General features: G+C 40.7%; 1 protein-coding gene across 1 annotated transcript in view; it reads right to left on the bottom strand.

Moving 5' to 3' along the window:
• HECW2 (HECT, C2 and WW domain containing E3 ubiquitin protein ligase 2) overlaps positions 1-15112 on the bottom strand; it is a 176471-nt gene that overhangs the window by 63118 nt on the left and 98241 nt on the right. Inside the window, exons 5-9 of the mRNA XM_055812962.1 lie at positions 11409-11484; positions 9378-9547; positions 6703-6845; positions 3487-3587; positions 660-1997 (exon numbers count right to left, since the gene is read on the bottom strand). Of these exons, the coding sequence (XP_055668937.1) occupies positions 660-1997; positions 3487-3587; positions 6703-6845; positions 9378-9547; positions 11409-11484 (1828 nt within the window). The remainder of the gene's footprint in view (positions 1-659; positions 1998-3486; positions 3588-6702; positions 6846-9377; positions 9548-11408; positions 11485-15112) is intronic.

Below are 15112 nucleotides of genomic sequence, written 5' to 3'. Positions count from 1 at the left end.
AGGGACACATTTCTACTTTCAGTGACTTTAACGAGACACAAAATGCTAAACTGTTAAAACAATTTTACAAATGGTAAAAGTTTTAGTGTTAACTTGAGTAACACATTCCTCTCCTCCCACGGTTCCAGCTGTGTTAGGATGTGTCTATATAGATAAGGAATGGGGAAAGGGAAGATAAAACAACCCGAAGCATGACTAAAAAACAATTCTATTTTTCCCCCCTTTCTTTTCATTACTTTCATGTTTTAATGCTAATACAGAAACATGCAAAAGAAAAGACCCAAATATAAATTCTAGATTGCATTTCATAGTTTGGGGATTTTTGTCCCCCTCTCATTACCATTTTGATTAGCAAGCAGGGTAATATTGTGGAGTTCTTTCCTCCTCTTCATCCTCCTTCTCACTACTCTCTCAAGAACTAAAATATATCCCATTTCAAAACAAACATGTCTCAGATATTTCAGGTTTTATTTTTTGTTAAACCAAAAACCCCAGGAGTCTCTTGAAGAAGGGAATAAACCTCAAAGGAACAAAACCCCAAGTCTTGAAAGACAATGAAATTGAGAAATGAAGATCTTTCTTTTCAGATGTTAAGTTTTTAAATAATTTTTACTGGTTGCAGAAAGGTCACTTCAGGAAGTGCCTCCTGCAGTTGTTACCTCCAGTAGCTCCTTCAACCTGTGCTGTAGCACCCTCACAAGCTGCTTGGGCTCCTTCAGGTTCTTCCTCCTGAGACTGGCTGTTGGCAGCTGCTGCCTGCAGGCTTCTTCTCCTTTGCCAGATTTCTTCTGCTTCCTCTCGGTCTTGTAATTCACCTGCCTCAGCCTCCTGTGCTTCCTCTGGAGGTAACTGTACCACAGGTAGAGAGCCAGAAGTACTTGCAGAGTCCTGTGCTTCAGCACCTGGTTCAGTTCTAGCTGCATCGGTGGCACAAGCTCCCTCTTCTTCCTCCTGAGAAGAAAAGGCTGGGGTCTCAGGAAACCTGGCGCTTTCAAAAGAACACCGCATTTCAACTGAGGAACGTCGCACAGTTGCGCTTTCATTGCAAGAGCTGTCCGCCCCTTCCAGGTCACTCTCCCCTTCTGGCCGGGTACTAGCCTCACTGACGCTTTCCGTGCGAGCAGGATCGCTCTGCTCAGTTTCTGATGACATCTGGGAAGGTTCAGACCCCTGATCAATGGATTCCGTCTCACTAACACCCCTTCTGCTCCCAGCAGAGGCACTGGCAGATCCTGCGTCCGCACTGCTAGGGGGCTGCTCTGCCTCCTGAGCAGCACAGGACTCGCTGCCAGCCTGCTCTGCTGCTGCTTCGCTTTGAGAACCCTGCAGGGTTTCACCTCCTGCTAACTGGGACGGTGGAAGCTCTGGGGGAGCCTCTTGCTGCTCATCAGTTGATGGCAAAGGAGCTTCAGAGGCTGAAACGCTTTCGCTCTCTGCAGGCCCTTGCATTACCTGATCTGATGAATAACTTAGACCATTCCTTTCGACGTTTCTTGTAGCACCATTAAGCATTACTAAACCACCATCATCTTCCAAGGAAGACGGAAAACCCAGGTCTTGATGTAGCTCATGCTCCTCTTCATCTGAGTCAATGTGAAGCATAGCACTAAGTCTTGTGTCAGTTGGGAAACTGCTCCTCAGTTTTGGAGAGGCTCCGTGGGGACGCTCACCACAGGCAGACGTCCCCGGTCTGGGATGATTATTGTGTTCTATTGCATCCAGATAGTCATTTAGCGAGTCCTGGCGACCTCTGGTAGGCGATGATCTTGAAGCACCGGAGGTCAAGTCATCCTGATCTGTCTCCAGAGTTGTACTAGTCCTTAAAGGGTGTCGCAGGATTGCTTCTCCAGAAGAGTCCTCGAGGACTGGACCATTGGAACACACTGTGGATGTATCATGATGTCCTGTTGGCATGTCCTCATCATCGGAGGGGCTCCCCAAGTCTCCATTTACAGAGTTAACTCCCAGCAAAGTGCCAACTGCTTCTGGTGAAGCATCTGCAGAGGCACAAATACTGAATGTCAAGCACAATGTAGCAACGCACAGTTCATTCTACTTTGTCTGCATCACAAAGGTTATATAAAAATACATATCTTGCAAGATGTTTGCTTATTTCAGACAACTACAGGAAGAAAATGCAACTAAAATAATAGAGGCATTTCCAGTGTTATAACAGCAATTACAGAGTTTTCTCTGTATGTCTATACTATTTTGCAGGACAAAGAAAACGTATGGGGTGTGAAGTATGACTTTAAAGGAATCTCATTTTGCTTTCAAAAGACAGAGCGCTGCCAAGGGCTGACAGTCCTCCCAAATTGTCAGTAAAACCAGCCTCAGAAGCAAGGAACCAGATCTCTACAGCATGTATCTCATATTAAAAAACAGGATGTACACAAAGCCAGTCACTGACACCAGTTGTCATTACACCCTTAGCAGCATGTAAACGAGCATTAAGAATTGCAAATTGTGTACAGATATCAAATTCCATACAAAACGTTTATTTTGAGTTAATTTATAGGACTTTCCACTATAAAGAATGGGAATCTACTTCAGTAAAGTTCACGAGGTATTAGGTATGCTATGGTAATACATGCAGAAGGAAAATAACCCATCTCATTTGCAACAAGGGATGGTAGCTCCCCACACGGAAATTAAACAGGCATAGAGTTGACTAATCCAACTGTTAAGTGTCTGTATACGTCTGCACGAAACCCAACAGTGACGTCACGGAACTACAGTGCCTGGCAACAAACAGGACTGAAGACAGAAGCATTTTTTAAATGGTGACAGAGCAAAAATATTAATGAGATACAGGACTACATAGCTATAGAAAAGGCAAGAAGGTTGTATCAAGTTAAGACAGCAATATCTCACTACCAAGGAGATTATACCAAGTCTAATGAAGGAGAATCTAAGACCAAAACCATGTTAATAGACACATATGATGTGACAAACACGCAACTGTACCATCCATGTTCTGCTAGTTGCCTTCAGAACAGGAAAAAAGGGAAATAAAAGAATTGCCTAATGGAAGCATGTATTCTCATAACTGTAAGATATATTCTCAGTTATAAGCAGGACAGAGTTCTCTGAAAGGGGGACAGCACAGTGATCTGCATGTACACTGGCAGGGGAGGAGAGCACAGGTGGAATATCAGTTGCAGCTGCTTATCTCAGCCAAAGGTGTTGCAGAGGGAAGATGTTACAGAGTGAAGAGAAACAATGGATTTGATTACCCAACCTATCCCATAAAGCGAGAATCATAAGCAGATTCATTTAAAATCTATCCAACAAAACAGGCAAACAATATGGCGAGTGTTGCTGTTTTGGAATTGCTGTCTCCAAACCAGTAGCTGGCATATCTAAGCTTCAAATCCCAATAGAAAAATCTGTCATAGAGGCACTGTACACACATGAGAAAGTATATTATCACAGAAAGTCCTAGAAATAGAAATAAATAGATCTAGATCATCAACAAATTCTTACCTTCGTGAACAGAAGATGTGATTTCCACTTTGAATTGGAGATACCCACTTACATGATCAGCTGGGAGCCTTCTGCCAAGATTATAGCTGAGAACCTGGTCTCTGCAAAAAAAAAAAAAAGATAGTGGGGTTATTTTAAAATTTTAACTGGTTTTATTTTTGCAGTATTTTGTATTAGAGGCCCTTATCAGATAAAACAACACGACAGGAGGTAATTTCTATTACAGTCTTAAAATCAGCCACATACTCTGACTTGTATGGGAAAGCACAAATATTGCAACAATGGTGTAAAATACCTTTAGTTAACAAATAAAACAGCCTAACAAACTACTTTTGATCATTTACAAATATGGACTGTGCTCCAGCAATTCTTATACATCTATATCTCTTCTTAAGTTGTAAGAATTCAAATTGGAAAGGATCCCTTTCCCCTAACCTTCTTCCCCCAACTCAACACATGGCTTATAATTAACAAAATCTTTCATTTTTTAAAACCTTCTGCCCCCTTGTGGTTTTGTAAAAACTGTGTGTGGCTCTACAGAATTCCCAGATAGTTTCTTCACATTTTAGTTCTTGGTCAGTAAAGCACTTCTGCATTCCTATTTAGAAAAGCTATTAATGCTTGGATTTAACTTCAAATATGTTTTTAAGAGATACTGAACTGATTGGGACTCAGACTTGACTTAGGAATAGACCCTCGGCTATACAGTCTTACTGGGCACAGCCGGAATTCACAGTCCCAGCCCCGCTCAGCACAGCTGGGACAGCTAAAGGGAAAGGAGGGAACTACAGAAGAATATTACTGTTATTTATGCAAATAAATTTATGTTGCTATAAAGACCTCTTCTTTATGGGAGGCACTCCTACTGCAACACAAGTGACAGACAAATGCAAGGTCATGACTGAAATAAGCTGCAACAGTTTGCATTGACTTTTAGCAAAAAAAAAGGTCCTGAGTGGAAAAAAAAACAACAAAGCAGCCTCCCCACGTTGCTCGGCACATCACATTATTACAGTATTGTCTCCAGCACCTGTCACAGATTCATCGCTCTGTACTGCAACTCTAATTCTTCGGCTAGACTTGGGGGTATCCTCAGAAGATTGCTATTTGAGGTTTCTGCAGTTTTTACATCGATTTCCATTACTCTAGGCCATTTAAAGTTAGCAAAAGCCACGACACAAATAACGTCTCCTCTGTATTCAGTTGAATCAATACTAGATGATTCTCATGCTAATTTATCATACTTTCCATTAGATTTAAAGCCACCAGGCATTCCGTCACACAAACTTGTAAGCTATAATGACAGCTAAAAGTGGGGCAGAATTTTAGTTCAGTCTGTCTAAAAGTGGCTGTAAATGGACAAATAAATTACAGATGAAGAGGCAAAACTGGCTTAATGTCAGTCCTGACAAAGCCAAACTGAATACTTACCTGCATCCTTGCTGCATATTTATTATACAGCCCTTTCTTTCCTAGAACAATTTGATATGTTAAATATACAGAACTGAGGTCTGGAGAAGAGAACAGGAAATGTCTTCCAGGACACTGGTTTGAAAACTCATAGACAAGAACTGCTGAACACAGCAGATGGGTAATTTCCAGACCTCACACCGAAGGACTCCCAGGGCAGAAAAAACATTTTGGGGTTTAGCATGGAAATGAAGACCCTGAACTAGTCAGTCTTGAAACCAGTCTGTACCATGATACTATTTTTGAGTGTATAGCAGTGTGCAAATTTATTAGAAAAAGCTACTTGCTTGACATCACAATTTCTTGAAAATAAAGACGAAGCATTTCTTAGAAAAGTTGGATTGTATATATACACCTGACCTGCTCTTAGATACCACTACAAAACAAACAGACAGGCTTTTTTTTTCTCTTTTAAAATAAATTCTATATCAGAAGATTTATCAAAATTTTAAGCTACTCTTAAAATTTTATTCTTATTTTACTTATCAGTTAACCACTACTTTGGAAACTTGAAGCTGAAAATGGTTTTCAAATAGAATTTGATCTTCTCCATTTCTCAACTTGTTACTTTGATAGGAATACCTGTGAAAAATAAGGCTAGTCATTTATATCCTGCTCAAAAGCATGATGATACTGCCATGCCCTCAAACTTTCAGGGAAGAATACCTGCATTTTATTTCACCATCATTCCTCATGGACTTCATCCAGTGGCCTTTTAAAGTTAATGGAGACGCATTAACTTTAGCAGACTTTGAGTTAGGTTCTATAAAAAACCCACACTTGAATAATTCAGTTCCTCCTGTTGTCTTTTAAGGAATTCTTATTTCTAATTTGTCATATACAGCATATCTATATAAAAAGATGTTAACAAAATAATATACTCTACAATTACTGCTCTGTCTAAAATGTAAAACTGTGGTTTTGCACACACTACTGCATCTCTCACAGACCTCCAGCCATTCACTTCACACCTGCAACCTGTCACAGTGCCTAATGACCAAGTCTCAGGCTCTTCTCAGTGCACACGGTTGTAGAAAGCCCTCGTTGGATCACCCACTTGGTTATGCTATTGTCCCCTCCAGTAACCATCATGAAGTATAAAAAAAAATCTTAAAAATTTCTAAGTGACCTTCATCTTTGTATCAGAACAGTTAGCTATCAAAAAAATGAATAGATTTTTTTTTTTTATATAGCATAACAAGTGATTTTTGAGTCCCATTAGAGCAATACTATCAGCAAAAGGCAATTGTAATTGCATAGTACCACCAGCACTCTGAAAAATAAGGAGTCACAGCCTTGCAGTTCTGGCCAATTAGCAGAACATACATTAAATCTCTGACTACTAAACTGACAGTTACAAATACCTGAACTGTAAAAGAAATGAGACAATAAAATCTGCTTCCTCTAAAAGATTTGCACATGATCACATAGTATTGTGATAATGCCTTGCTTCATGACTAGCTAGCCAGAGGGTAACATCTTTTGCGTAAATAAATTAAGCTGAAAAAAACCCCATCATAGACACACATGTATGCAAAGTTACACGCATTCAGAGCAGGGCTGGAAACACTGACATCTTCCAGTCAGGCAATAAGGCTATTAAAATTCCTACTAAATTTTCTATACAGACGCTGCAGAAATTTGCTAGTCTGTGCCAGTAAGCCAGAAAGGCTGCTCCATCCTAATATCCTAGATGCTGAGTCTCCCTGATCAATGGAAGGTAACGTTTAGAATATATTAATTTACCCAATTGCATGTCTCTCCAGTAGTCTCTGAACAGGTATGGTTAACTTCCCAAGAAAGCGCTTGATGATCGGGCGACTCTTGGCAAATTTGTCTTTAACCTCAATTTCCAGGACATCTGTTAGAAGTGCAACAAAAGAATATTTCTGGAAGGAAAGAACAGAGTTGACACTACCATCAATACACCTTTATTCAGAAAATATGTACATAATTATTACTAGCATGCAGTGAACTCCAAAAGCAATGACTGATGACAGCAGTTTCCATATTGCAAAATAACGTCAGCATCATTTATTAAGTGTTGTATTTTTGCATACCTAACTAGCCTCTCAGGAATTCCACACCCTTTAACTTCTCCTTGAAAATAACTGTTCAGCAAGGAACTGCACTGGATAAAAGCACTTGCATGGTCTGTGTCAGAAAGCAGAAAACAGTATGTCCTAGTGCTTGCTTTGGACAGTAGAAAGCAAAAAGAGAAGGAATCCTTGCTGTACTCTATCAGGTTATAGAAGAGTAGCCAGGTCAATGCAGAAGGAAGAAAGTGTCCCGCTCTAAGCCATGCTTGGTGAACTTCCCTTCCAATACCATGCTTTGCGTTCATTTTTTTTGTATGCATGACAGAAATGCAAGAGGGCAATGTGTATACAGTATTTTCAGGAGTACTGTAGCTAAAGGAGGAGAATTTTCTATAGATTCTTTCCCCAAAGTTCACAAATCATCTCAGCAAGATCCAACAGAACCTTCTTCTGCACTTGGGGCCTTTAAAAAACATGGTTCTACTTCGTAAGAAATGTCTCGATGTCTGGTAAGATCGTTCTTCCACCTTTCCCTGTGAGGGAACACTATCACAGCTACTCCCTCAGCCTGGCATCTTTTTTCATGCAGTTTATGAACACTTGGAGATCTGTGCTGCTCTGGCAAGTCTGCCTGAAGATGGCCAAAAGATTCAGAAGTGGTACAGGGCAAATATACAAGCAGGCATGGTGTTAGACGCACACATACAAACAGTGTGATAATGAATTCCCGTAGGAAAGCAAGCTTAAGAACCAAAGATTTTTATTTTTCCTCTAGATTTTAAGATATTTCAAATAACCAAACAGCAAAGTATGGTATCACCTACTCAGAAAAGCTGAGGTCATCTAGTTACTCTTTCACCATCTGCCATATTTAAGCCCTCTGAGCAAATTGCAACCTGAGTACAATGCCTAATACACATCTGGCCAGATAGCTAAAGACGTATTGAATGAGGAACAAAACAAGGAACAACAATTCAGCTGTAGACATCAGCTAAATATATTCAAAGACAGCAATTAAACTGGGTTAGAAATAAAACCCACTTCCCTCATGCTGGGCAACTCTCAGAGCTGCGTTCCTGTAATAAACAGAATTTAAGAATCTGTCACACTCAGTTTGCTAAAAAATTGCACATTATTTTGCAGAAAGGAGCAGATGTAAAACAAGACCAATCCTGCACCACTAGGGCAGCATATGTAATGGGATCATAGCCTGCTGTAGTCAGAGCACTGCTACAGGAAGGTCAGCAGCTAAAGCAAGCCGACACAACGCACGTACCAGTGAACATTATCACTTTTCTAAGAGGCTTCAAAATGGGGGAGAACTGGAGGAAAGCAAAGGGGAAGAATAAGAGTAGATCTTCTTCCTATCTACTGGATAGATGGATGCACAGACAGAAAGATGAAGAATCAATGAAGAGATTAGAACTCTGATCTTTTGAAGATTTTAAGACTTCCACGCACCTACAGCCTTTCCCACAACCAGGCACCGCGGAGCAGTGCTAAGGCTGGCCCTGCTCTGTTCTGGTTTACTGCTTGTTTCCTTTGATTATGATTTGTGGGAATATTTTCCCAAGCCCACTCAATTCTCCAGTCTTCCTAAAGAACACATTAACGTTCATCAAACACAGTACAAGCATCTGCTCATTAGAAAACAGGCACAGATCAAGAACGCTGCCTGACGGTCCTGAAAGGGCTGTGGATTTGTGTATTTTCACCTTGCTGCCCACAGAAACATTTACCTTCAAAGGCACAGCCTGGCTTTTCTGTGCTCTTGAGTTCCCTCTCTGAGACCTGCACAGCTTATCCAGTACAAACACACCTGGAAAACTGCCTTCTGCCAAATTGCCTTTCCCCCCACCTTGCCGAGGGGTGCTAGAAAGCCCTCCCCAGGCCCTCTCCTTCCTACAGCAGCGCACAGAGGCTACACCGAAGGACACCCCTTCTGCCTGACAAAGTGACAGCTCGCCACCTGCTATGCGCAATGAGAATATCATTTCCCAATTCACGGTTATTGCAATCACCAAGCACAATTATTCACTTATTGTACCTTTTCTTAAAGGGTCTTCTCACAACATATAATCCATTTTAATTAATTAATTTTTGTAATTTCAAGAAATCTACAGGGCTGTTGAGTGAGTTCAACTCTTGTTAGCAGAGAAGGAAATGAAAACCTCACCGTGGTGCAGCTTAAATACACAGATGACAGCTGTTTCTATCCAACAACAGGGTTCCTAGAATTATTACAAATTTTGTGTCACTTTAAATAACTAGCTATATAATAAGCTCACAGCCTTCAGAGAGTAAGGACTAATGCATAAAGAGAAAATACAGGCCTGGTACACTGCATCTGCTGGCAGACAGCTCTCAAAAGGGATACATTACCTCTCTGTGCCAAACAGGATTAGTTGTGTTACTGATGATGGTCGACCTTCTTTCCTGGCCATGATGAGCAAATGTAGGAAATGTACTTTTCTTGCCTGGCTGAATGGACATCTTTAGATAAGGATCAGGGTTGAAGAACATGCCTTTTTTAAGTCCAGCTGCTCTAATATCTATGAAGCAAAACAAGAGGGAAGGAGAAAGGAACTGAGCAAATTAAAGCTAGTTCACAAAGCAGTAAATTATTACCCAGGAAATCAATTTACCATAAACAACTAAATAAAGCAACTTAAAACTACTCATATGTTAACTGGATCCGGCGTACAGAAGATAGTTAAAGCAGGAAGTCAAGTGTTTTCCCAAGAGACTAGAGGGAAGAAAGGTATCAACATCCTCATTTACATTTTAGCCCCTAGTTATTTGTAAAACACGAAGCATGAACTTGTAGCTCACCTATAAATGTTTTTCTTAGTATCTAAGGTATTTCCACTCTTAAAAAGAAAAAAACAAAAGCCACAGAAAAGAACCCTATCACATAGTGCTTGCTCTGTTTCTGGGCAAGGGGCTAAGATAAAAGACTGTATGGGAGGTAATGTAGCAAACTCACACTTTGCCGAAGTTGAGACTTTGATATACATAATTTCGAATACTCATTATCAAAGTTGCTGTGGACTATGATGCACACTTTGCCCCACCACAGAAGAAGGTAAGCTATTTTGCATCAAAGGAGGCAAAGTTTTCTGAAAATGCTTTCTTCCTAGGGAAAGCTCAGTTTTACAGCCCTTGCAACTTGCAACAATAAATAAGTCATTTCCTCAGGTGCATATTCTCACGCCTAACGACTTCAACAGTAGCTCAATCTTCAACAAGAACAAAAAGAAAGAGGTATTTTTGTATACAACATTAATATCATAAACTTAAATTTCTCTTTTTAGGTTTGCTGAAGCACAAGATCGTTGTGTTTCTTCACTGGGTACTCCAACATGCTGCATGCAGTCCTCATGACTAATGCAACTGGCACATACGTACTTAGATGAGCAGTTTATACATGCAGGCAAAACTCACTGCACTAAAATGAAATGCCACACCTGTGATTTCAGTAAAGCAACCAAAAAAAAAAAAAATCCTACTCAATTTTCAAAATCAAGCCACACAGCAGAAATACCATGAAATAAAGAGTAATTGCCCTTAAAAGCGACAACTGTGCACATGCAACTGAGCAACCAAAAAATGTCCTGGGAAATATGTTGCAAACCTATCAATCAACATGCCTTCCAAAATTAATTTAGGGGACTCCTCAGGTGTGAGCCACAAACTTACACTAAAGACAACCGCTTTTTCAGAATTCAGGGAGTTTTTTTCATACTACTCTATGTGAGTCTACACAACCTATCAGCTATATCCCAGGTAACTGCTGAAAGATTATTTCAAAAAGTGGGGGTTTTTTTCTGCTCTACCCCTACAATCTCTAAATCTGTCAGCTCTTCAAGATTCAGAAGCAATTTTTTTTCTGTCTTTGCTCAAGCTGAATATGCTTTAGTCTCACACAAGACTTCCTGTGGAATAAAGTGCTAATCAAAACAAGTGAAGCTGGTAGACTGTATCGCTGCAGCTATTTTCCTGCAGTAACAGCTTAGCTCTGTTACAAGTAAAGATAATTTTTTTCCCCCTTCTAAACCACCATTCGCAGCTATTGCATTTTACTACTTCAGAGTGGTGGAAGCAGCTTGCATTTTATTTAGAGGTGAATTTTTCCACTCTTCAACTCAGGAACTGTCCCTTGTGAAAACTGGAAATTTCTCCAAATTTTTCACGCTAGGATCCATCATATCTGGTCCTTTCACTCCTGGAGATTCATGATTCTGGTTTGTTTTCAACAAAAGTTCTAAAGAAATAACATCTTTCAAGCCACTAGAGTGTGCTCCTACAGAGGCTAATGAAGAAAAGCGTTCCATCTTTGATGTTATTTAAAACTGCAATTTATTTTTTGTTTAACAGTAATTTCTAAAACACCATGTGGTGGGTTTTTTTTACCTGACAGGGTAAAGCTGACCAACTTTCTAGACTGCTGGGCTCCAGAAGCACCTTCATCCGTGCCTTCCACTCCCATCTGAAGAGGAGGAAAAAAAAAAAAAAAGAAATAGAAATATACCAAAGTTTTTGATTGCTTTGGACATGCTTGAGGTTGATAATGCAATTGTAAGGCAGCATGCATGATCAGCTACTGCCTGTGACCACGGACACGCAGAGCTATGGCATTTGTTTCTAGGAAAGTATCTACTATTTATGCCACACTGTACTAATACACCAGGACTTGGAATCTTCCAAACAGAAGATGTGTAGGCTAATTCACGTGCAGACACTATTCATGGGAGAAAAAGAGACTGTATTTTCTTACAGATTTCCCTTTTGTAAAATATAATCAACACTATGAGCTGGTAATGCATACCAAAGCACTGAGCTGGCCAGTGACAGGCACATGCGACTTTTCTGACTTTCCACAAAGAGATAACTTACTGTGCAACAAAAAAAAAAAAGGCAAAGGGATCAAAGAGAGACTAACAAAAACCTCCAGATCTACAAACAAAATCTCCTTCTAAATAGAAAAGTGCATCGAACATCTAAACATGAATATCGTCTAAAAGCTTACGCTTCACAGATTTTCAGGTTTGGTTTCTACTGAAATCCCTCATCAGGTAAAGCACTACTTCAAAATAAAAAGTTCAAGTATTATTGTCTTATTAATGTCTACTTCTTTCAATTAGCAGAAGAATTTGTCTTTCAAGACAGACACATGCACCCAGGTGAATAACCTATCATGACTGGAGCTATCTTTAAAATCAAATGGTTCTCCAGGTAGGCACTGCACTCACTCCCATCCAGAAGAGGTGACACAGCCTGATGGGCAAGCTTCAGCCAAACACCACGCCGGGGATCAGTATTGGCCACCTGATCTATTGAACAATTAAAAAACCCAGGCTGAGTAAAACTCCCACACCTGTGTGCATAGACTAAGTATGTAAAGCAGTCTTGAGCAGCCTGAAGTTACCCGACTGATCAATGACTCTGGAGCTGTGGTAGCCCCAAGGAACTCACTTGCATCAACCGAAACCGTAATGATTCCCTTCTATATCGCTTTAAGCTATTTAATACCGTTAGCTTTCAAAAGCTTCCCACAACAAACAGCAATCACGCTGATGTCTCATCGGAATTGGCAAACACAGGGAATTTCTCCTGTGGCACTCACAACTGGAACACTGCATACGTAACAAGGAGCCAAGCGGTGAAGGCAGAGCAGTGACGCTGCGGCCTGACATCCCCCCGGCCCGCCGCAGCCCTGTGAGGGAGCACCCTGTGCCAGCGAGCACCGCGGCCCGCCAGTCAGCCCGGTCCCCCCACTGCTGGCTCCTCCACGCACCCCCATCCTCAGGGCCAGACACTTCTCACCAACGCACTCGAAGCGACCCATTTCCCACCCAGCACCACGCTGCTACGCCAGCCACTTTAAAGGGATACGTAAGCGGTGACAGCTGATAGTAAAATTCTGAGGGCACCAAAAGCAATGGGTTAATTCCATTGGGATCCGCATCTCTTCATCTACAGACGGATTCCCTGGAAGCAGCAAGGGGCGCGTCCCCCTGGGACGGTGATGCTGCCCAGGCGAGGCCAGAGGAATGCCATATATCCCAGTTTACTCTTTTGGGCTTATTCTAACATGCATTGTTTTCTTGTTGAAAGCAAAGAGGCCTTCCTCATTCTACACCTGTTTTTCTGCTGCATCACCGACTCCATTTGAATAACCTTGTTTGCATTGCTAGTCATTGCTTCATTTTACAGAAAACAGGATTTGTCCACAAGTCAGTTATAATCAAATTAATTGTAACAGTGCTCCCTAGTACTTTGGTTTCACTATATAACCTTTCCCTGTCCCACTGTGGTCTGAACAGCAATTTCATTTCTTTCTGCACCAAGTACAAAACTTCACCCCAGCATATACGCACTGTTTGTTGCCCTGCAAAGGCTACCTCATCTGGTGTAACGCAGCGTTTCTAATGCCAGATCAGGGCCCGTATTCCCACTAGTTCAAATGAACACAACAGAACGTTAGTTGCTTATCCAAAACAAAGGTGCACTGAAATGCCTGGTGTGCTACGCCGGCAGCGTGAGGAAAACCAGAAACCTGTCTCCCACCAAACCACATAAACCAAAACCGCAGAACGATCCAAGCAAGCAGGTAATTCGGGCAGCTTAAAACAAGGGAGTGGGGCATCCCATGACTCTTACCACCTCCACCAACAGCTGTTCGGTAACTACAGACACAACCAGTGCCAAGAGAACAAGGTATTCTCTACGGCACAGTACTTAACTCCGAAACCATGAAGATGGTGTGAGGTATTAACATTTAACAACAGCTGTAGTTCCATATAACTAACCCAAAATTATATTTTTAGCAAGACTCATCCAAGCTGTCACATGACATTCTCACCAGGGAAACTGAGAGCTCACTATTACTGGAAGTCCATACTGTTAGCACAGAAATGTTTCTATGAAATTACACCTTCTAGCAGGTGTATAAATTCTGCACAATGCCAGGGCCCTGCCTTACCTTCCAAAGGAAAGAAATTTAAATAGCGACAACCTGTTAACCCCTCCAGATTAACCAGTAACTCTGAAATTCAGGTAGCTGCCAAGTGAACAGATGCATGTTCAGGGACAGAAGTTCAGATTTCCTTCTGTGCAACAAATCTCAAAAATACTGGTGGCTTGTATGACAAGGTCAAGAAAACACAGAAGTTCAAATGATTTCTCCATCCAACATAATCATGCTCCTTCTCAGCGACACAGTGCAGCTCATAGCCCATTTTAAGGGTTATTTTGCGATGCATTATTTCCTTTGTTCAAAATCAGGTTACCTTCCTGTCTTTAGTTTATAAATTGGTATTAAAGACAGTGGCTGTCAAGTTCATTAACTGTAACACATTTTCTTCTGTAAAATATCAAGAGTCCACATGCCTGCTGCAAAACCCTATTCTTCATAGTCACATCTTGGAGATCTGGCAACAATTAAATGATGCTATCACCTAGGTCTGAAATTCTAAGAGAAAGAAAAACATCTGGTACAATGAGATACAAAGTCTAGCATAGCACATACCGTATTGTATAGCCATAGCATGCACTTGTATATAATGCACAATGCAGAAGTACAGGATCAGAATAAAGGCTATTTAGTCTGAATAACTTCTGCTCTTGTTCAGTGCTGCAGTTGTCAGGACACCATCCCGACAGATGTGATCTTAAATATTTGGCAGCTAGTATCACTGAAGCAAATGCACTGTGAGCCTTCACGTCAGCTGAAGAGCTAGCCTATTAGATAAATTATTTCCACCAACAGCACCTGGATGCAAGTTTGGAAGGTTCTTCTTCCACTACATATTTAAACTGAAAAAAAAATAAACCCATACAACTTTTAGTGTTTCAACAGAAAAAGTCCCATAACAAAAGGATTGCAACACAGTAATTCTCCGTGGTCACAGACTTACTAAATTCCAGTGGTATATAAACATAAAAAATAAAGTAATTTTTGTAAGAACAGAGTTTTGTCCAGTTTCATTTTTATAGTAACAATTGCTATCTCCACAACAGTTTCATTTCTAATATTAACAAATTAGAAGAAACAGAGACTTCTGATAAAGATTCAGTTTGAGTTATATAACCAATGTGAAAAATTTCTATTTTGG

Source organism: Falco peregrinus, chromosome 8, assembly GCF_023634155.1.
Source record: "Falco peregrinus isolate bFalPer1 chromosome 8, bFalPer1.pri, whole genome shotgun sequence".
NCBI classification, from domain to species: domain Eukaryota; kingdom Metazoa; phylum Chordata; class Aves; order Falconiformes; family Falconidae; genus Falco; species Falco peregrinus.
The sequence above is the reverse complement of the archived record's forward strand: the minus strand, read 5'-3'. Positions and strand labels throughout refer to the sequence as shown.